This window comes from Peromyscus californicus, unplaced genomic scaffold (genome assembly GCF_007827085.1).
Source record: "Peromyscus californicus insignis strain IS unplaced genomic scaffold, ASM782708v3 Scaffold_21__1_contigs__length_65335640, whole genome shotgun sequence".
NCBI classification, from domain to species: domain Eukaryota; kingdom Metazoa; phylum Chordata; class Mammalia; order Rodentia; family Cricetidae; genus Peromyscus; species Peromyscus californicus.
In genome coordinates, this window is record NW_026294514.1 from 32,957,428 (window position 1) to 32,981,524 (window position 24,097).

Below are 24,097 nucleotides of genomic sequence, written 5' to 3' on the forward strand. Positions count from 1 at the left end.
TCATAGCTTTCCTGATTGCTGACAACCTGAAATGTCCTTACTTCCAAAGTGTTAAAGCAGCAGCTTCCTTAGTGAAAATTCTAACTACACCAGAAAGCAACCCTTCAGCATTCGGTGGTACCCATGCAGTACAGCAAAGTGTACTGACAACACTTCCCTGTCTCGTGTAAAGGTAGAAAACATGTAGAAACCAAGATCATAAAACGTAAAATTTTACAGTACAGATAAAAGCAAATCTCAATGCAGTAAAAGCCTATTTGCAGGCCTAAAAGAAAAATTATAATCCAAGACGCATGGGGAAAATATTTACGTGGAGTTTTTAATCCATATTAGAATTCAGTTATTGTAACTTCACCATAAATTTAAACAGAAACCATCTTCTGAGACATACATTCCAAAAAGTCTATCAACAGAATTGATATTAAATGGAGAATTGGTTACCTGAACTCAGTAACATTTTTCTGACAGAAATCTATAGTGGTTTTCCCCAATTACATCTCTAAAATATTAATCTTGTAAGAGAAAAAAGGAACAAAATTAAATAAAATGGAAGATAAAAATACTCTGAAGTTAAAGCAAACTATAATCCTTGGAGATCAATTAATTGGGTAGAAAACAACTTCAGTGATGGTTGGAAGCACAGAGTAACGGACACAAAGCACATCTCTGCAAACATAAAAATGACTCCTCAGAGGACAACAGGAGAGCTAAATACCCAAGAATCATCACATTTGAAAAATATTGCTTAATCACTTTCCAAAACACAGCTGCAAGAACTGAAGACTTCCTTCAAACTATCAAGGTAATCTATTTATTGCATCTTTAGATTGCATTTTGAAACAGACAATTAATGGTGTACCACAGCTTCACCAATATATATATTTCAACTGTGTGTGTGTGTGTGTGTGTGTGTGTGTGAGAGAGAGAGAGAGAGAGAGAGAGAGAGAGAGAGAGAGAGAGAGAGAGAGAGAGAGAGAGAGATAGAGAGAGATAGATGGGGGCAAAGGTATTTATAAACGAAGGGTAGAATGTATGTGCTTTTCAAAGGGACTGAATTAAATATAACCAGCTGCCACCTTTGTGCTCTGACATACTTGAGTTACTGTGTATGTGAATACTAAATTCATTCTTTTTTTTTGTCTACAATAAATGAAATAAAAACACCACCCTATACAATCCACTATTAGCATTAAGTACAACAGCAAAAAATTATTGTACAATTTATACATACTAAAATATTTTCTTTCTCTAGAAATAACTCAGAGCAAAACCTAATCCTCTTAGAACTGAATTTGGAACCCTCAAATTACAACAGGGACAAAACAACTCAGAGTATGTACTCATGTCCAAACAAAGGTTCCTGGTCATAAGGCTGGAAGATTAGTAAGTGCAAGTGATAGGATAAGCATGCGCCAATTGTATGCCTGGATCTTTGTATATTTATCAAACCTTTAAACAATACCAGCTAAGAAAATGTCACAAGCAGAGCAAGATTAACTGGGAATTTTGCATTTCTTTTGCCATTTTTGCTACCCAACTTACACAATGCGCAAAGTGCTAATAAGCAACACTACAGAAACACATTTACATCAACACTGAAGACCTGGGGAAATGAAATCCAACAATTTTATTTTAATGAGCTGTGTTTTCTAAATTTGTTTATTTTTTTTCCTGTTTTCATACAATATTGAAAACAAAACGCGGCACATTCACATTTTCCCGAGGAACTGTAAAGATGATCTCTACAGGGATAACGTTGGAAAGCCTGAAGCTCAATCAACTGATGTTGAAAACTCTCAGAGGGAGGAGGCTTGATCTGAGTGGTCTATAACATGTACTGCAATTTAACAGAAGAGATGGTCGTCTTAATAGTAATGATTTAAAAGAACTTCCCAGTCCATGCGAAGAGTACAGTCCAAGAATAAATCAAATTTCTGAATGCATTTTATGCTACGTATGTGTATACTTTGCGATCCTCAGGGGTTCGTGCCAAATATTCTCTCTCAATAAGTCCTTCAATACGTTTCTTAATAACAACTGGACTTGGTAAGAATCGAGCCTTCAATTGTTGAGTTACCTGAAAAGAGAAGGTACAAGCCAAATTTTAACTAAAAGACTTCCACATAAACACAAAAATCCATTTTACTACAGCTGACATGCCATTTTAAAGCTAAGAATATCAAAATTGAGTTAGTGACTGTGTAACCCTAGAAACTATTAGAAACTATAGGCATGGTGGCTAATGTCTATAATCACAGCACTTAGGAGCGTGAGGCAGAAGGAATACGCTGTGCCTCAATGTAACAGACACATAAAACAGAAAAAGTACAAAAAAAAAAAAAATTTGAAGCTTTTACTTGAAAATGTTATGGATGGTTAGAACTCATTTCCATGTGTCCAAATGTGAATGATAAAGAGGATTACTTGGATTTCACTAGTCTAACTACATACCAACATACAGTTTAATCATTTTGATGATGATATTACTAACTTCTGGGTTATTTTCCCAGTTCAATGAATCTGGGTAGCATAGTGTGTTGTGTTCACATGCACAAGCTCTGGACCAGATTGCCTGGGTTCAAATTCCTGATTCATATCCATATCCATCCAGCTTTGGGATCTCAGAGATGAGTTAACATGACTTACAGCAATGACACCCAATACTATGAGCAACTGCGGTCATTCTTTGCTCCAGTTGAAGTCAGAGCCTAAGTATGGTGCTTCCAGTACTAAATTAACTGTAGCAGTCACAGTCTACTGCTAGCAACACTGTGTGTGTGTGTGTGTGTGTGTGTGTGTGTGTGTGTGGTGTGTGTAATGCTGTTAACTGAAATATAGGCTGTTTCATTTTATAAAAGAAAATAAGAACTTGGTATTAACAATTAGTACCAGAACCAGAGAGATTCTGAATCTATTTGTCCTCAAAGCTCACCAACATTTCAATAATCCACCCTAACTCATCCATTAGGTAGTTCTCCTTTTCCAACCTTAGAATCTCTGCATTCTCACAGTATACTTAATAATAAACCTAATTACAAAAAAAAAGTTAAGAAAAACAAAAATCTTGCTACCACCTACTTGAAATGGCCAATGCCCAATTATCTTCTAGAATGTGAACAGCTACTTTGGACAGTCTCCTTCCTTACAGGGCTTAGACTGCATTCAAGATTCCTTCAACTCTCAAAAGCATCTTTGACTCTAGATTCTTTGGTCCTATTTGTTCCTATTGTTTGATGAAACTGCTATCAGTATAAACTAGAAATCATCAGCTGCACTCACAGGTCAAATATCACCTAATACTTTGTTTTTATAAAATCACTTTTATCTAGTCACACTTGTATGTGCTTCTTATAGCTGCCCTCAGGCTAAACTTGGCCTTTTATAAAGGTTTGATAACCCCTGGGAAATCCTAACACAAATAAAACCACCAGTCTGATGTAGGCACAATTTCTAATTCTGATGAGCTCCTTGTGTTTTCAACCTTGGTGCTGCAACCTGAGAACCACCATCCTGTTTTACACAGGGACCAGAAGCCATCTCATCTCCCTTTCACAGTCCTCATCTTCCTACCCTACATTGTGTTTCTCTACTTTCATCACTTCTTGGTCAGCACAGACCGCACTACTGTGTTCTCAGGAAAAGGAACACTTTGTCAGTGCCCACTATTTCTACTACCAGCCACCAATATTCGCCTTTCCTTTCCCAGACTTCACTACCTCTCTGTCCTAATCACCTAGCACCTCCTCCCCACAATATAAACAATCGTCCATGTAAAAGAAAAAGCCACATTCCAGAACTCCTAATTCTACCACTGAGTCCTCTAGAGCTCTTCCTTCTGCCTGTTACCAGGACCCACTGTCTCAAAAGTACAAACAAACTCTTGGTGGTTTCCACCTCCACTTACTTTCTGGGTGATGCATCAACTATCTACTCTTACTAGGCCAGTGAAAATGGATGGCAGAGTTAACTAGTCACATTTGCCAATATAGTCATTCATCTAAGCCTTATGGTTTTTACAATTACCACTCACTCATGGTCACTCTTCTGCTGTGTTAAAACTGTACTTGGGGTTTTTTGTTTTGTTTTGTTTTTTGTTTCTTCTCTTTGGAAGGGCATCAAATTTGAACACGCTTCATAATCACCTATGCAGAGTCTGTTAAAGGCCAGATTGCTGACCTGAGAATTTCTGATTTAGTAGGTCTAGGTGGACCAAGAACCTGTATTTTTAAGACTGGTTCAGAAAGAACCCCTTTAAAACCAGTGCTCAAGGGCTTCCCCTCAGTGTCATTGGGCGTTCTCATTGTTCCTGAATGTGGCACTGTAAGGCTCTTTCTTGCAGTGTTTTCCTTCTGTTATTTCCCATGTTACATCTGAGCAATTTAATACCAACCGTTTTGACTATATTCCTATATAATGTGAATTCCCAATTTAACGTCTGGCTTTCACTTTCTGACTTTTAATGCTTCAATGGACTCCTGACCTCACATATGCCAGTGTAAAATAAAGACAAGTGTGCAAACCATTATTAATTAAGATACGGAGCACAGAAGCACACTATTCTCTCTCACTCTATAGTTAAGGAGCCCAACCTCTGTCTGTCTATTCACTCAAGCCAGAAACCCAGGGGGCTAAACTCTTCTCATTTCTCAGTTAAAACTGTCAGCACTAACTCTCAATTCTTACACAAGGCTTTTGTTACATATGTTAATGGGCCCTCATGGGCCTTAGTTTCCTAACTTGTAAAGAGGCCCTCAAAAAATGGTAACCATTACTAATGTTCAGAAACACAGGTAATTTGTTTAAAATTGTATGTTGATGTACAGGTGTTTAATTATGCACAGTATCTTGTTCTTAGTAAGCAGTGTGGTGTGATAATGATGTTGACCTGGCCTCAAGCGTCCTTACCTCTGCTACTAAAACATTGTGCTGCATCTTCTTCCTAGACTTCATTATTCGCACTATAGCAGCTTCTATCTCATGTTTTCTGTCATCATCTACTTTCTGTCTTGTTTCTTTCCTTTCTGGGTCAGATTCACCCTGTTTGGCTGCAACTAAAAATAGAAATAAAGGCATTTATTAGATATACAATAAAAATTTGGTTTAAAAGAAAATGTAATATAATTTAATATTATTCAGAGAAAAGTCCATCTCAACTAGAGTACACACATAACACACAATAAGCAAACATTCTCATTCATCTCAATTATATTTTATAAATATTTATAAATAATTATAAATTATTCCTTTGTACAATTAGAAGTTAGTTTTAATGGGGAAAAATAAAGCGAAAAAACTTTACAGAATCTCACTATGCAGCCCTGGCTGGGCTAGAACTCACTATTTGGACCAGGAAGTCTTCATGTTTCAGATACATGCCTGGCTGAAATTCAATTATTCATAGACTAGGATAATTCCTATCCTAGAAGAAAAATGGTAGTAGATATCTCCAGTGATAAAATTAGCAGTATACAATTTGCAAGTTGTTTACGGCTTTCAGACCTCAACTCTTACTTTCCCGTCATGTCTTAAGTTTTATTTCAACCAAAATCTTTCAGGCAGTCAAGTATCTGCTGTCCTAACTCCTAACACACTGCAGGAGAGGGACCAGTAGGTATTGTCAAGATTCTATCAGTTAAACAATTAAAAAGCACTACTGAGGTATCAGTAAAAGGAATTCTATATAGCACTGAAATACTTCTGTGTAGGCCTTGCCAACTCTTTGAGTCTATTACCTAACAAAATTTTCATAATCTCATCATATATTTACTCTGTATTCCAACTTTTAAGAGAGTTTTACTCTGTACAATGTTAAATATAATCAGCAAGGGTTAAAATAAAGAACTAATGTCCAACTGTGCTATAATTGATGTAGCAAAACAAAAACAAAAACAAACAAACAAAAAAAAAACCCAAACTATTTGTTGTGTTATTTGGCCCTTAAAAGGAGATAAGCATGAAACTTTTGGAATCAAACTAGCAAACCTCAAAAAAAAAAAAAAAAAAAAAAAAAAAAAAAAAAAAAAAAAAAAAACTGACATGCACAGACATAGACATGATATAGTAGATTTATAATTTATAGTATTATTTTGGTATGCATAAACATTTAGCTACTTGTATGAAAAGTTCCTTGATAATACTACTTTCTGCTGGGGACATGGCTCAGTGTTAGAAGCACGTGGCCTAGCATATGTGAGGTCCTGGATTATAGCCCTGGTATCTTATCTAATCTCATGCATCTATCTGATCAAAAACAAATCAAATAATGTATCTTTTTCACTCAAAAGCACACAGGGAGACACATGCACAAGAGAAACTGCATTCAGTATCATTTGTTAAGAAAAAACAATAGCCAAAAAAAGTAAAAGCAAATAAAAATAATCTATACAAAGAATCTACCTCCCCCATGAGGTCAATGAAAAAAGGGTATGGGTTTAGATTAAGAGAAACAAAAGAAATATAGTAAGTGATAACATGGAAATCCTGAAAGAATTCTAGTTCCAAAAGGTAAGACACAAAAGGAACTTTCAAGACAACCTGAGAACACACAATGGACACAATATGAAATCATTTTTCCCATGTGATATCATATTTAGAATGATGGAGAAAAACATCTTACTTCAAGGAGACTTGTTTGCTGAGGTATGTCTTTCTGTACTAATATTAACCTTGAAACCAAGTAGCAGGATGCTTTAATTCTAAACACTGGAAAGAAGGGATTGGCTTTTTGCCATTTACAAACAGAAAATAAAAACCTTATTCAGATTATATATACTGAATAGTATTTTCAGTATCAACATAGAAGGGTACTAAAACTTGTTCACCATGGTGCCATCCATGCTTTTAAATTAAAGGTAATACTGGTTTTACAATTTCAAAACTTAGAAAATATCTGAAGACCAATCCTTCTGTAAGTAACAACCAATTTTGAAAAATCTGTAATACAGCTTTGAAAGACTTCTGACTACTAGTTAAAAACAATTACCCTGTCAGTGCTAAGAAGTCTGTAGGACTGTCTCTCATTTGCATTTGGGTTCAGCTGCATTTTGTATATGCAGGTATCCCTTCTCAGGACCAAGCACAATCATACTATAGGCATTATTTTGTTAACAATGAAACTATTACTTTTTAAAAGGAAGAAATCCAGCAGATGAGGCATTTTTTTTCTATATAAAATATACATAATTTTTAGAGGAAAACTTGAATTGCAGGTACCTGTTTGAATCTTGACTCTGTGTAGTTTGGATGTGAACTGATCATTAACTGTAAATATGTGGCCACTTTCTATCTCCTTTGACTTGGGTTCTTTTGTGAGGACCCGCTGTGTTGGTTTACCACAGGCGAGGGACTGGAGGGCTCTAACAAGTTCTCTTTCAGGGATATCTGTCTCTTGTTGAATTTCCTGAAATTTCATTAGATTTGACATGATTAGATTTCCCCCCCACCAAAGATTAAAAGTACATTAGTTAATCAGCAAATAAATAGACCAAGCAGTGGCTAGAGAAAGGTAATTCTATTAAAGAATTAATTTACAATAAAAAAATCTCCTGAATATTATGACTTGCTACTAAAATCTCATTATTGGAACAAACTATAAAACTGTTAAAGGCAAGGGCATTTCTGCTTAAGGAAATACAATGTGCACTCAAAAAATAAATGCCATCTGCAGACACCACTAGGAAATTGATGGCATTTGGATAATATTGCTACACAGTCAGTCTCAGGAATATTTACTATGTTCCTTCCAAGTTTATTTTCAAGATTACTTTGTTCAAGCTTTCATTATGAAAACAAACATTAGAACCTGAATTTGACCATATTTACTGCCTCTGGGATCAAAATAAGATTTGACTACTGGAAATTAACATTAACCACAAAAATCAGTAAGACATATATTCTGAGATCTAGGTAATAGCTTTTGTATATGTTATGATATGAATATAATGTTATACTGAAAAAAATAAAAACACCTGGGGGTAAGAGCAGTACTTTTTAACCCACTATGTCAATAGGATAACTAAAAGAACTGTACACTCACATGACTTAGTACACATATATCTATATGGAAACATGAATTAGGTAAAAGTCAAGAGTCTCTGAAATGCTATTTTACATGTCTTTCCTTCAAATAATTACATGTTTACTACTATTGTAGACATTACAAATACTATATAATTAATAGAAAGCTAAATAGGTTTTATTATTAGATCACAGATAGTTACAACATATTTAAAGTTATTTATACTGAAAGAACTGAATATTTTTAAGTGGTATCTTTATTTATACTTACATATCAATTTTCAAATTTATGCATTTACCTAGAATCTATCTTCATATTTGATGTGATATAATGGCACCAAAGTCCTCCTACTGTCCTCTAACACCCCCAAAAATATTTAGATTGACTTAAAATGATAAGTTTACGATATCTCAAGTATCGAAAGATATAAATCAATTTGCTTCTGGGTTCTTATTTTATTCAAACAAATTCTTCATCTATGACTTTTATCATAATACCAGCACTTAGGAGAAAAAGGCAGGAGCATTATGAATTTAGATGCCAACCTGGGATACATGATAAATCATCTTGAAGGAATACATTTAAAACAAAATAATTTTATGTTTTGTTATTAAGACTCCCCACCACCAACCAAGACCCATTTCCTTCCAATAAAAAGTTTTGTTTATGGCCTGGGCAGTGGTGGTGCACACCTCTACTCCCAGCACTTGGGAGCTAGAGGCAGGAGGGTCTCTAAGTTGGAGACCAGCCTGCTCTACAGAGTGAGTTCTAGGATGGCCAGGGATATACAAGAAACTCTCGAAAAATCAAGAAAGGAAAAAAGAAAAAGAAAAAAAAAGTTTTGTTTAATCTTACACACTTTCTTATCCACATAAATTCTGGGATCAGCACATCAAGTTCATAAAAGAATACTGAGTTTTAAAGTTCTTTGAACTTATAGGTGACTTAAAAAAAAATGATCATATAATATGGAGTCCTCCCCTTCCGGTAATCATCTTCTCTTTTAAAAGCAAAATTGATTAATTTGGTATAAATCCTCTATATCTTGCTACAATGAGTATAAGTAAGGTTATGACTCTTGGTAATTCTTTTCTTAATGTCACAAACTATGAAAAGCTTGCTAACAGAAAGTGTAATTTTTCCACACAACAATTTTGAGAACACTTTCTCAAGTGATTGTCACACACTATCAAGCTCACAATTACATAATGCCCATAAATGTAAATGCATTGGTTAATTCTTTCATGGTATTTATCACTTTTACTTCTTTTTCTTTTGTTAATAAACCTGAACAGAAACTGTGGTAGCAAAGGTAGACATCTGTATCAGTTTCCAATGGAACAGGAAAATGTCTAGTGTTGGGGAATGTATTACTTTGGTTTATGCTGCATTTGTTTAACTCTGTGAAGCTGTGGTACTGAGCCTGCCGTCTAAAACACCTGATGCTCTAATAAAGAGCTGAAGAGTCACTAGCAAGGCAGGACAAAATAGAGGAGGGACGGGCAGGCAGAGAGAATACAGAGAAGGACGAGCTACTTTTTGGGAGACACGAGCAAAGAGAGAGGAGCTACTTGCTATTCAGACTCTCTACAGAGCAGACTTTGACTTCAACCTTTGAGTCTTGAGTTCTTTAAAGAGGTAGATTTAGACAAATTCCCTTTGTAGCTTTCAAAGAGTCGGTGCCTCAAGGAATAGAACCCCCTCAGGTTAAGAGCCTTGCAGCCTAACAGCTGTTGGTTACCAGCGGAGTTGCTGTTGCTAACTAGGACAGCCACTGCTTAAAAGGCAGCAACAGTCTAGTGCTGCCCTGTGTGTTTAGAACTCTCCTTAAATATAATCTTATGACAACTAAGAAAACTTTCATTCTACTTAGGTGGCTAAAAGACCTACATTTCAGAAATATGAAAACTGACTTTTAAGCAAATACTTTCAGTGTATCTGTAGAGATCATCAACTGCTTTTTGTGTTAAAATGGTTTGTGGCAACTAAAAATCTGTTTAATATCCTACAATTACAATTTAACTGTATTTTAAAACATTATCCTCATGCAGATTCTTCTTTGTATTCCAAGCAAAGAATTACATAGACACTGTACATCATTCTTTCAACAGATATATAATATTCATCTGTAACAGAGTTAACATCTTTTTCTTTTTGGTAAAACAGTTGTGTCAGGTACAAATTTACTTCTATTTATTTCTATTTTGCTGAGTCTAAATTCTTTAACCAAGTTTCAATTGCACCTTCTGTTGTATCATGTAATCTTCTATATCCCTTTTAATTATTTTATTAGTTAATACATATATAGGGAATTACTAACCATTGGATTCTCTAGGCTCAACCTGACCATTAATTGCAGCCTTTCCAAGGACCTTAAGATAAAAGGTACTTAAGCCAGGCGATGGTGGTGCACGCCTTTAATCCCAGCACTTGGGAGGCCAGCCTGGGCTACACAGAGAAAGGCGCAAAGCTACACAGAGAAACCCTGCCTCGAAAAACAAACAAATAAAATAAAATAAAATAAATAAAAGGTACTTAAGCCACAGCTACCCAAGTGAGATCTAGCTAAACACTCAACACAGAGAAACCAAGAGATAATAGATTGTTAGTGGGTATTTTAAGTCACATCAATTTGGGATTTGATATGTGGCTAAGGCATCCATCTTCCTAAACTCAAAGACTTATAAGTATTTAATAATTTTAAAGGAAGATGACTTTATATCTCCTCTAATTTCTGTAAAGAGATGGTTAATGGGATTTAATCAACAGATGTAACACACAGTGTAAAAACGAAAGTCAACTATCATGTATCTTCTCACAATGCCTTCATCAGATTTCAAGGTACAGGGAACCCAAAGGTTTTGAGGCCCATTATACTGCATGGAATTCTACACAGAAAACTCAATGTGTATGAAATAGCTAAAAGTAGCAATGGCAGCCGGGCAGTGGTGGCGCATGCCTTTAATCCCAGCACTCGGGAGGCAGAGGCAGGCGGATCTCTGTGAGTTCGAGGCCAGCCTGGTCTCCAAAGCAAGTTCCAGGAAAGGCACAAAGCTACACAGAGAAACCCTGTCTCGAAAAAATAAATAAATAAATAAATAAAAACAAACAAACTAACAAATAAAACACACACACACACACACACACACACACACACACACACACACACACACACACACACACACACAGATTCTAGGATAGCCAGATTTACATAAGAGAGCAACCCTGTCTCAATTCTGTTCTTCAAAACAAGTAAATATAAACTGAAGCAAACCTAAGAGAACTGGGGATATAGTTTAGTTGGCAGAATACTTGCCTAGCATGCAGGATGCCTGCCCTCCCCCTCGTCCGTCCCCATCCCCCGTTTGATCCCCAGCACCACATAAAACTTGAAACACACCTGCAATCCCAGCATATCTAAAATATGACAACTGAATTCCTCCTCTGTAGAAAAGCTTTATGTATATTGCTTGACTAAGGTATACTCCATGTTTGCTTCATCAATATTATTAGGACTCAATTCCACATAATTTGTGCATGAAAATTTGTGTTATTCTTGAGTAGAATTTATTTGTTAAATATAAAGGAAAAAACTTCTTGCGTTGGCCACTGAACTAAAACATCTAAGTTTAGAAGCTTTCTTTTAACATATCATATAAAAATGCTCTCTTTTAATGTTTGCCAGAAAAGAGGCATGATGGCGGGAGTACCAAAATAGATGTAGAATTTAACCTTCTTAATTTCAAACTCATACTCCTTCCTTCCTGTCACCTATAGCTAAAAATTGGCTTTCAATAAATATGAGGGCAATTTTAAAGCCTTTCAAAACACTTAATACCTTACTTTAAAAATTAAGATCACACTCATTTCAATACCAAGTAACTCTTCACAGGTATAGAAAAGACTAGTACAATTTAATATAACTGGGTTTAGAGATGGCTTGGCAGTAAAGGTGCTTGCTACCAAGTCTGGTGACTAGAATTCCATCCTTGATCCTCAGAGCCTACATGATAGGAAAAGAAACCTCCAAATTGTTCTTTTTCAGACATAGATCCTAGCAAGTATATATACACACACACCCCGCCACATACCCATTTAAAAAAGTTAATGTAACCAAATCATAAATTAAAGAGACAGGTGAAAAAAGAAAAATAAGTATGTACATTATAATAATAATAAAGGTTTGCCAAAGATGGAAAAAAAAATCACCACTTTAAATAAATGATAGAATGAACTGTTTGAAGAGAAATAACTATTCAAACTTACTTTATTATTTTGTGTCTGCATGTACACCTCTGCATCAAATGAATGTCTAGTGCTGGCAGAGGCCAGAAGAGGGTGTCAGACCCCTTGGAATTTGAGTTACCGACTGCTGTGAACTACCATGTGGGTGCTAGGAATTGAGAAAGTCCTTCTGAAGAGTACCCAATGCTTTTAAACAGCTGAGCCATCTCTTCAGCTCTAGAGAAATCAATTTTAATCCTTACCTCATACCATACAGAAATTAACCTGAAAATTACCATATCTAAATATAGAAACTAAATTTATAACTAAAGAGCTAGAAGTAAATCTCTACATCTCATGGTAGAAAATAATTTCTTAGGACATCAAAATAATAAACCATAATGAGCCAGGCAAGATGGCACATGCCTTTAATCCCAGCACTCGGGAGGCAGAAGCAGGTGAATCTCTGAGCTCTATCTAGGCCAGCCTGGTCTACAGAGCAAGTTCTAGGATAACCAGGGCTACACACAGAAACCCTGTCTCAAAAAACCAAAAAAGAAAAAAGGAAAAAGTTACTAACTAGATTTTAAATATTAAAGAGTTTTCTTCTTCTGAAGATTTTTGAAAAAGCAAGCAACAAATTGAAAAAATATTTGTAGCATATTCATATGTGGTGGTTGGAATGACAATGTCACTATAAGCTCTTATGTTTGAATACGTGGTCCTCAGTTGATGAACTGTTTGGGAAGTGTGGCCTTGTTGGAGGAGGGCTTTCCCTAGGGGTAGGCTCTAAGGTTTTGAGAGACTAGTACTTTCTGCCTCCTAGTTGTGGATCTGGAGCTCAGCTATTCCTGACATCATGCCTTTGCTCTGCCTTCACAGACTCTAAATTTGCTGAAACTCCAAGTCCAATTAAATGCTTTCTTTTATAAGTTTCCTTGGTCATGGTGTTTTTATCACAGAAATAGAAGACAATGTGACAAACATACATACATACACACACACATCTCAAGATAATATATTTACGTAGCTTACAAGCACATAAAGGATGTGCAATATCATTAGTCATTAAAGGAAGATTAAATCCGTGATACAACTGAACACAAACTAAACTGACCAAAACTACTTAGACTGCAGAAGACATGGAGCAACTGGAGCTCTTGCTTTAGGGCAGTTTGGGTAGCTTCTTAAAAGTCAAGCACATAGTGTTTCTCTCCTCTCTTCGCTCCCCGTCCTCTCTCCTCCCCCTCTTCTCTTCTCCTCTCCCCTCCTCCTCTCCTCTCCTCCTCTCCCCTCCCCTTCTCCCTCTCTCTCTCTCTCTCTCTCTCTCTCTCTCTCTCTCTCTCTCTCTCTCTCTCTCTCTCTCTCTCTCTCTCCACAGGTGAGTGTGTATATGGATGTTAGAGGACAACCTTAGGTGTAGTTTCCCAGGGGGTAGTCACCTTTCTCTTTCTTTCCCTCCCTCTCAATAGTCTCTCACAGGCTTGGGGCTCATCTCCCCAGTTCTGGGATTATATGTAAATGCCACCATGCCTGGCCTTTTTTTTTTTTAAACATGGTGGTGGTTCAGGTGATCAAACTTCAGGCAATTCAATGCCAACCAAGTTATCTTTCTAGTTCCACGGTTCTATTCTTAACAGATCAAGTCTGGTACAAAACCCAAAGCTTTTCATCAACAAGAGAACTGATAAAGAAAATGTATCAAATCTACATGCAGTAAAAAGAACCAGCTACTGATACTACACGTCCTAGATGAATCTAAAAAAACACTGAACCATGAAACTTCAACACAAACAATACATATAATTATATTTATATAAAATTCTATATAAGGCAAAACAACCCACAGAAATAAAACATTAATCATTAGTTACCTGGCACAAAGAGTGGTTGGGGGGAACTGACTACAGACAAATACAAAGAAATATAGAAGGTGGTATTCATGATTGTGATAATGGACAGAAAGGTACCTTACTTTTAAAGCTTAGCAAGCTATGCACTCATATAATATGAAAACTATACCTAAATAATGTCAATTTAAAACAACAAAAATAAAACATGCCCCTGTGACGAATGATACTCACAAAGGTCAATGGCTGAATTTTACGCAGTTTCTCCTAATGGTATTCAAAGAGTGTTTCTTAAGTTTACTCCATCAAGAAAGACTCAAGCAATAATAAGTAAGAGTTAGAAACATAAGCCATACCTCAAACGTGTATTTCTCTCTATTATTAAAGAGCATTAATATGGTCATCTGGAAAGTGGAGACTTGCAGTATGTGCTTCCGGGTATTAGAACCAGTTACTTGTGCACCGCCAACACCAACCTCAGATCCATCTTCCTGTTGGATTTTTTCAAAAAATAAAAAAGACATTATCTCCTAACAACTTTAATCACAATCTCCTCCCCGCCAATAAATATACCTCATTCCTATATAATAGAAAACCTGCTTAACCCACATGCACTCACAGACACCCACCCACCCCTTTACCAAGGGACTGTCCCCATTTCCCTACACAGTGAATACTTCAATGTAGCCAAGAAAAGTGTTTATATACCTAAGGAGTTAACAGTGCCAAGTATTTTTCAACTAAATAAATTATAAAGTTCTTCATCTTTGTTAATTATATAAAAATGCAACAATATTTACACATGCATTTAACAACACTAAAAATGCTTTGGTGTCATAGCAACTCATCGAATGAAGTCTAGGTTACAATCTAGATTAAGGCATCTAAGTTGATTAATTTTCAATTTTAAGTCAAATGACCTTGGCTTGATTCAAACCAAGTAGTAAGAATAAATCTAGACCTCAAAATTTTAAAAATTACTTTTTGAAAAAGAAACAAATTATTTGTACATCATTTAAAAAATGATTCTACAAATATTTGCATGTCTTGCAAGTATTAAGTGTTAATCTCCTGGGTTTGATTGATCAGAAGAACTAAAAGAACTTTAAAAGGGGGTACTTTGCTTTGTATGCCCTCAAATCAACTTATATTATGCTAGACTTGGCAACAGGGTCTCTGGCTAAATCTTATAAATAAAATCCATAATTTCTCTATTATTTTATTCTTTAAAGAAGACATGATCTTCCTGTTTTCAAATGCAGTTAGCAAATAACACATAATAAATAAAAGCACAGATTTTAAGCTTTCCAACTTATGAGATGGAAGTAACAGCTATACTCAGGTCAACCAAAATCACACACAAATTCTGTACATGAATTTTAAGTTACTCTGCATATTGAAAGTGTCAGTATTTACCTTTTTAACTGGACCATAAAAGGTAGCATTGAGATCTGCAGAACCCATGTGATGCTGGAGTGTGAGCTGTCGACCACTGTGTTTGGCTAAGTAGAACCTATAGCAAAGCAAACCAAGTTTTAAGAAATTATACAATTTATGCATTTGAAATTACAAATCGTAAGACAACAATCCTTAGCAAACATAGAGATAAGAGACATTAAAAGATGAAGGAGGCCCTTAGGAATTAAGTTCTGTTCTTGCTTTTTATCAGAAGAGGAAAGTAAGGGTTGGGTACAGGGTGTCGATGTAGGATCAATGCAACTTAACTACGTACCAACACACTAAATCATCTCTCTTGTACACTCTAAGCCAGCTCTTCAAAAGACTTTCTCCACAGTCTATCCTAAGCCAGTGATCGACACTAACAGTGCAAAACAACACTACTAACATGGCCCAATGCCAAAGGAAGGACATTGAGACTCTTCTGAAGTTTTATTTAATCTGTTCTTACACGCTACAAGTTACTAACAAATTCTTCTGAATATGAGGTTTAAAGTGGAATATATTTACCATCAATAAGAAATACGACTAATGTGAAAACAAAATTCATTATTTGGTTATTTATATTCAGAAAGTGTCTTATTAAGGTGTTACCTTCTAAATATCTCAAAAGCATGTCTTGGTGCTGGTGGGATGTTGCACTTTGGTGTGGCTGACTGAGTGGGCCAATATCCCGTTGTGAGAACCCGGACTGTGAGATCAACACCACCTAAAGATACCTAAACAAACAGAAAGCAATGAACTACAACAGACTAGATTCATTATCTACCCATACAGTCTGTTACAATTAGCAAAGTAGTTGTAAAGTGGATATCTTCACGTCTAGAATTAGAGAGAGAGAGAGAGAGAGAGAGAGAGAGAGAGAGAGAGAGATCTTCATAAGAATTGGATGTTTAATGCTTTCCAAGTAATAATAACTATTGTCTAAGCTGTTAACTTTAATGAACACAAGATAATTCTTCCATGTGAGTAGAATCGTTTTAGACAAAACTGTATCTTTCATGTCTGCTTTTTTTTTTTAATAGAATTTTTTTTTTTTTTGGTTTTTCGAGACAGGTTTTCTCTCTGTGTAGCTTTGCGCCTTTCCTGGGACTCACTTGGTAGCCCAGGCTGGCCTCGAACTCACAGAGATCCGCCTGGCTCTGCCTCCCGAGTGCTGGGATTAAAGGCGTTCGCCACCACCGCCCGGCTAGATAGTATATTTTTTAAGAGCAAAATATTTGTTGTATGACTCTTTAAAGTAAATACAAGAACCACTGTGCCTTCAACAGGTTCTAAATCTTAGCAGAGTTGTGTTCAGCATGAAGATCCACAATATTTTAATAGAATTCAAAGACCTCAGGATGCTCACGTTTGCTTTGCAGATTCTGCTGCTGTCCTTCTACTGTTTCCAACACAGGGAAAAGCTTAGGAGATTTAAAGCTTATGATCTGCAGCATAAACAGTTACTTCAAAAGATTTCTTAAATTATTAGTTTTAGCCGGGCGGTGGTGGCGCACGCCTTTAATCCCAGCACTCGGGAGGCAGAGCCAGGCGGATCTCTGTGAGTTCGAGGCCAGCCTGGGCTACCAAGTGAGTTCCAGGAAAGGCGCAAAGCTACACAGAGAAACCCTGTCTCGAAAAACCAAAAAAAAAAAAAAAAATTATTAGTTTTAATTATGTTTATATGTGTGTCTGTGTGAAATTGTGCACATAAGTGCAGTTACACTCACAATACAGAGAGGGTTTCAGAGCCCTTGGAGGTAGAGTTATAGGCAGTTGTAAGCTGGGAACCAATAAAAACTCTTATCCACTGAGCCATCTATCTGTCCAGCCCCAACAACTACTTTTAAATACACGTGTAGAGTGGCCTGAAAGTAAATGAACTGCCAAAGATATTATTTAAAATGAAGAAAGAGACTTCTGAAATATAAAAGCAAAGATCCAACATTTGAGAAAAGAAATTAATGCACACTCTTACCCCTGTTGCCTGTAGATGTTGCCTGAACTCATCCATAGTTGTGTTTGAGATGCTCATATCCCTAAACATTCCTTCCAGTTTCGATGTGAATTGACATCCACACTCAGTCTACAGAGACAGAGCACAAATACGTACAAATAAATAGTGGACTTTCCTATGAAAAGTGCAGAAACAAAGTCTTTCACGTTACTGCCATCCCTGATTATCTCCTCTGAAAGTCTTTTCTCTGGTTGCTATATGTGTATGGCTATTAAACTTCAGAGTGTTTAAGAATAACTTAAAGATTTTAGATATCATACCCAGGCTCTTTCAGAGATTCAAATACACTCCAGAGAAAGTAGGGTCTAAACTGACACTTCTACAAACAGCTCAGGGGATTCTGGTACAGTTTAGTTTAGAAACCACTCTATGTAGCAGTACTCAAGAACTCTGACGTTCTGTACCTTGAACAAAGGAAAGCAAAGCCTCCTGCTCTAAACCAGACTACCTTGAGTAAGTCTGGAAGTAAACATTTAAAATCCAACAATTTCTAAATATAAGTTGATGTTGCTGGTGTTCAACCACACAATCAACATTGTTAAGCATACTACATTCATTTTTAAATACAGCTTACCTTTAATTTAGAAATCATATTTTTTTCAGAATCATCAGAAACACTTTTATTCGTGAGCAGTCTCCTTGCCAGGTGTTGTTTATAGTAACGTTCAAATACATCTTTTTCTTGCATAAACCTAAAAAGGACCATTGCCTTATCCAATATTGTTTCTACTTCTTGTTCTGTTAGCTGCAAAAGTAATCAAAAGACAATTTAGTTTAAAAACAACCATATTTGGTTAAGAGAAAGGATGTGATTTGAGAATGTTCCCCTACTTTATCCATTCCTATACTCTCTAGTGCATTTTTAAAGAGTGAGAGAGAGACTACTACTCAGATGGGTCATTAATTATTACAGGGCTGGACTAAGAATAGATGAAATTTCATTAACAAAGCATATATTAAAACTTTCTGCAGAAATTTACATGGCGATAGATTTTTTTTTTAAAGGGTTCATTAAAAACCTCAAAATTAGCCGGGCGGTGGTGGCGCACGCCTTTAATCCCAGCACTCGGGAGGCAGAGCCAGGCGGATCTCTGTGAGTTCGAGGCCAGCCTGGGCTACCAAGTGAGTTCCAGGAAAAGGCGCAAAGCTACACAGAGAAACCCTGTCTCGAAAAACCAAAAAAAAAAAAAAAAAAAAAAAAACAAACAAAACAAAACAAAACAAAAAAAAAAACCTCAAAATTGGCAAACAAATGGGTAAATTTTTGTTAAATCCAAAGGATAAAAAGGCTTCTTTATCTTATATCTTTAATAATGGAGGGAAAAAACACTGCAGGGGTTGTATTATGCTTGTGATTTTAGGAATGAGAGATTAAGCTGAATGTGGTTTCTTTGCAGCCAGTGACTTTATTTTCTTACTCAGCTACTGCCTCTGCCATCTGAAGTCAATTGCTGCTTTCTCCTTTGTTGCAGAATTTCTAACATGAGGTTTAAAAAGACCACTTGTCATCAAAATAGCTTAATTTAATTTTCTAGGGTTCCAAGTGAGCTCCCAAGGTCCCAGAGATGAAACTTAAAATTGAGCTTCAGTATATGGAACTTTCAAAGTATTTCAGAGAACTGTTCTTCCAAGTATGCCTTCAAATTCCTCAAAAATCAAGCCCTGCTTGATATCCTACATCCAGAACCAGATAAAAGCGAGCAACAATCTACAACTGCTAGCAAATTTTCCAGTTTTGTCATCCTCCACTCAACTAATTCTTAGCTACAAAGGCAATCATTTTTAAAACTGTGTGACACTAGTGTTTTTTCTTTAAAGTGAAAACTATACAACAAAACTGTCTAGTAGACCACAGCATATAAGCACAGTAAAGAGCCCTGCTTCGTTTTTATCTGTAAAACTTAAGTTTATTTCCGAACTTTAGATCAGGAGGTAAAAGCTAAGGTACTTTCCAATGTATTACTACTTACCCCTTTGACTCCCTTTTTCAGCTTATCATCAATAAATAATGAGAGGTATTCAGGAGACCTGGAGTTGAGGTTTAGAAAATACTCAAAGTCCCCAGCAATAGTCTGTTTAAAGAGCCGGTCATTATTGAAGGACTCTTGGAGGAAGCGGTCAAACCTACTCTTCAGGTCCAATAAACCCTTACAAAAAAAAACAATTGAGGAAACATCATTGAAATGTTCTTCGAAGTAAAATAATTATAAGTAAAATACCTTAACTTTGTTGGTAATTATGTGTTCAGGATTTGTGTATAAGCTCACATGTTAATCATGGTAAGCATTCTACCTTTCACTTATGTGTAATAGATCAAAAATCAAACAGGGCCCAAAGATGGATCAGCAGATAAATGTATTTGTCAGCCCCACAGGACAGGAGGAGAGAAATGACTCTGTCCTCTGACATCTATATAAGGCATGCATGTGTGTGCATCCACTGCCACCTCAACTACATACAAATAAATGAAATATAAACATTTTAAAACAAACAAAAAAACCTTGCTACTGCTTCTCCTCACCCCCTTGTCTGGACCAAATGGGGTAGCCAAAGAGAATATAAAGTTTAAAAAAACCACATAAAAACACTGATTATTCATATTAAAACAACACCTTAGATTTAGTCAAAGTACTGCTTAAAAACATTTTGAGATTAAATCATTTAAAACACAACTTGGGTTTTCCTGTATTTAAACACTAAGACACAACAAAATACAGTTTTTTATTATTGAGATTAAATAAATCTTGACTAGGTTACTAAAATCAACAACAAACAGCTGAGAAATATTCTAAAATACTTAGCTCAGGTATATAACACATACACTTAGTAAAAGTAATCCATAAAATACTTGCAAAATGCTTACTGTGAATGTAAAACTTTTATCTACCTGGATATAGTCAACAGGGTTCTTCCCTTCTCCTTCCTCAGAAACAAGGGCTTTTCCTTGTTCCCTCAAGTAAGAACTCATACATTCACACATGGTCTTCAAACCATTTGGCACACGACTAAATAATTTGTACATGCAAGCAAGGTCTGGAATTAGAAAACAGACAGACTTGTTACATTCAAGATTAAGGTAAAAACCAAGAAAGGTTATTTATCAATTATCACTGTCCACATGACAAATAAAAATCAGGTTAGCTGAAAGCTCCAACAATTTGTGAGCTACAGCGCCTGACTAGATGTGGTGAAAGCTCCGATCAACTGTCTTCGCACATTTTCACTTCTAAGAAGGACACAGACAGCATACTAAAAAATGCCACCAAAGTGACAAATACTTGAATTTGTACATAATTCATCCTGTTACTCTAATGTAGAAACAACAGATACTACAAATGTTTGCTAAAAGGTGTAATTCAAAGTCACAAGGAAGAAATTTAGAACCTATTAATATCTTACAGATGAAGTGACAACCACTGTAATAAATGAAATGTATTAAAGCAGGACTTATTATTTCACTGTATCTCAGGGTAAATTTTGCATAAAATTTACCACCTAAATATTTTTAAAAACATTTTAAAAATGTTCTTACCGAGTAATTCTGGGCTATTATTAGTTATTTCCCAGAGGCACTGTCTATATCTCTACTTTAAATACTGGGCCCACCACACTACACTGTTTCAATTTAGACTCTGGTCTTCACCCACTTTTTTATACCATTTTCACCACCACCAAAATGTGGAAATGACACAATTTTCTTCCATATGCCCAATTTTTCTCCAAAGAGCCGCTTACAGGAGACTGTAGTCAGAACTTTATGATGATTAAAAAAAAAATTTTACTGTCAGTAACTTTTGAAAATGGCATGAGAGCAGCAACTCTTAGGTCAAAGTTGGCTAACAACAGTCTTCTATTCAGCACTAGGCAATAGATATTTAGGCTAATAGGTCATAAGATCTTAGACACGCCTGGCAACAGTGGCACACGCCTTTAATCCCAGCACTGGGAGGCAGAGCCAGGCAGATCTCTGTGAGTTCGAGGCCAGCCTGGGTCTTCAGGATCATCCAGGACAGGCACCAAAAAACTACAGAGAAACCCTGTCTCGAAAAACAAAAAAACACAAAAAAACAAAACAAAACAAAAAAAAAAAGGATGTTAGACACAAAATCAGTTTTGTCATTACAAGAAGCAAGCATTTAAAGAAAAAGCATAAATGATTGACCGTGGCTGTTCAATTAAAACTTCATGAATATTGAAAATTTATATAAATCCTCACATACTATAATCATTCTGTAATTTCTTTATTTTTAAAAAACTGTTAAGAAGCCAGATTTGACAGATGAAACATGATTGTCTATCTTGGGCCTTATTCACAAGAGCAAATTAGTACCTAAAATTAAAGTTGGTGTATTTTAAAGATGAGAAGCACAGCTTACACAAGAGGTCACTATTATTTGATTCACTGACTTAATCAAGTTACATTAACACATGTTCTTATCTGTAATATATTCCCAGGGTAACCTATATATGGCAAATTGCGTGTTTGTTAATAGAATATAACCAAAATTTCCCATATTAAAGTCATTATAAAATACAATAGCAATATACAAACTGCAGCAAGCTCTGCATGCCAAATACCTTCAGTAAACTCTTTCTAAAGTCTATTTTGTTCATACATTTTAAATTTTACTTATCTGTACATTTAAGTTGTGTATAAATTAATATAATCTTACTGTATTATTTGATTCACTGTAGTTAATTACATGGAATAGTAGAAAACGTGAAAAAGTAACTGAAAAATGTTTGGCATTAAAAATTATGCATTATAATAATTATTATATTATTATAAGCCAATAATACAATACCATTTGAACTTACCAGTTCACACTGCTTTTACGTATCTAATGATTAATGAACATTTATTTTTCATTCACATTAAGCAAACTAGACTTTCTGATTTGTGAAAATTAATGATGAAATTGTGTCTGATTAACAACTACTCATCAACAAGGCCCACCACAATCAATACATTCTTTGATTAAGCTTCTAGTGGTAGGAAAGTTAAAGACAATTTAAAAATCTAACTCAGAATCACAGGTAGCTAGTTACTTGCTAACAACGTTAAGAACTAAACAGAGCAAAACCATGGTAAGTAGCTTTTCTGCTATTCAGAGTGCTTGCCATAATCGGTATAGCTAACATATTCACGACACATGTCTCCATAAAACTTACAGAATTATTGTCATTCAAACATGTCCAACGATTTCAAACACCTTCCAGCCCCTAACCTCAATTTCCATAAATGTAATTGTTTATACAAACAGCTAGGCTCTTTCCTTTGGTATCACTGTCAGTGGTTACTTTTTCAAGGTAGCAGCACATAAGCCTGAAATATCTGTTATCTATTCCTTTCCAAGAGGCTTGTTAGGAGCCTGTGAGACGGCTCCGGAGTTAAAAGCACCTGTCAAGCCTGATGACCTGAATTTAATTCCCAGGGCTCACATCATGGCATAACCAACTCCACAAGTTGTTCTCTCGACTTCTATGCATGTATATAATGCACACAATAAATATATGCAGTAAAACTGTTTTTGAAAAATGTTATCATCTGATTTAGACAAGTATCCAAGAGTATTGTATTTTAGAAGACACGGCAAATAAACCAGAAAACTTGTTTTCTGAAAAACAACAAAAATAAAAAACAAAAACAAAACAAGGAACAGTTCCATTTGAAAAAAAAAGGCACCCTTGCTAATAAAAACCAGTAACTGTGTGTGTGTGTGTGTGTGTGTGTGTGTGTGTGTGTGTGTGTATATAATATATTTATAATCTACCACATAGTTAAACCTATAACTAAAATATAAGCCAAGGATTCCATTAGAGATTAAGAGGTTAAGTCTTTTCCTGACAGTATGTATCTAAAACCGGCCAGCCCCTTCTGGGTCTTGTCTTGATAATTCTGTTTTTAAAAAGCAAACAAAACTTTTTTCATTCCTTATCTAGCTCATACAAATAGTATGTCTCCTTTCACTAATAGTAAGCAGCTAGAATACTAAGGTTTTTTTTTTTTTTCAATCAAGGAAGCAGGAAAACAATGGCTATTGAAAAAAAATCACCATTGTCATGTAAAAGGAAACTTCAAAGCAAAGCACTAGAAACCAAGAGTTTCTTAAAGAACACCAATCATTTATATAACCTTTCAAGAGCAAATACGGTAAATTAAAGTTAACAATGACTGCTATAGTTAATACATTATCTTAAAAAAAATGCTAACTTTTTTTTGACTTGTCTACTAGTTTTTCTAAATATTCTCAAACACAGACACAGGAAGGCAGGCAGACAGATGGACACAGACACAACAACCTTGTAAGAATGTATGTGAGACTAGAGAGCCCTCACACTAACTGGTATTTAAGAAAGCATACAAGGAGGAAGCCACTGGCCTATGGTTAAACATTAAACTTCTTTTGCACTAGTGAGAATGAAATGAGGAAACAAAATGTAAAAAGCATGGGAAACCCACTGAATTCACTAGAAATATGTTAACATTTTCATATATAATACAACATAAAGCTCTATCATTAATTCTACCCTAGTGCTAACTGGGAT

The 24,097-nt window shown here is 35.6% G+C and overlaps 1 protein-coding gene across 2 annotated transcripts in view; it reads right to left on the reverse strand.

Moving 5' to 3' along the window:
- Positions 1-298: 298 nt before the first annotated feature.
- Positions 299-24,097, reverse strand: part of Cul3 (cullin 3) — an 88,279-nt gene continuing 64,480 nt past the window's right edge. For both annotated transcript variants that reach the window (XM_052749997.1, XM_052749998.1), the window contains 10 exons: positions 20,436-20,581; positions 19,519-19,695; positions 18,123-18,293; positions 17,510-17,617; positions 16,144-16,268; positions 15,508-15,604; positions 14,448-14,582; positions 7,213-7,399; positions 4,906-5,051; positions 299-2,077 (listed from right to left, as the gene is read on the reverse strand). In XM_052749997.1, the coding sequence (XP_052605957.1) occupies positions 1,946-2,077; positions 4,906-5,051; positions 7,213-7,399; positions 14,448-14,582; positions 15,508-15,604; positions 16,144-16,268; positions 17,510-17,617; positions 18,123-18,293; positions 19,519-19,695; positions 20,436-20,581 (1,424 nt within the window). In that variant the 3' untranslated portion in view covers positions 299-1,945. The remainder of the gene's footprint in view (positions 2,078-4,905; positions 5,052-7,212; positions 7,400-14,447; positions 14,583-15,507; positions 15,605-16,143; positions 16,269-17,509; positions 17,618-18,122; positions 18,294-19,518; positions 19,696-20,435; positions 20,582-24,097) is intronic.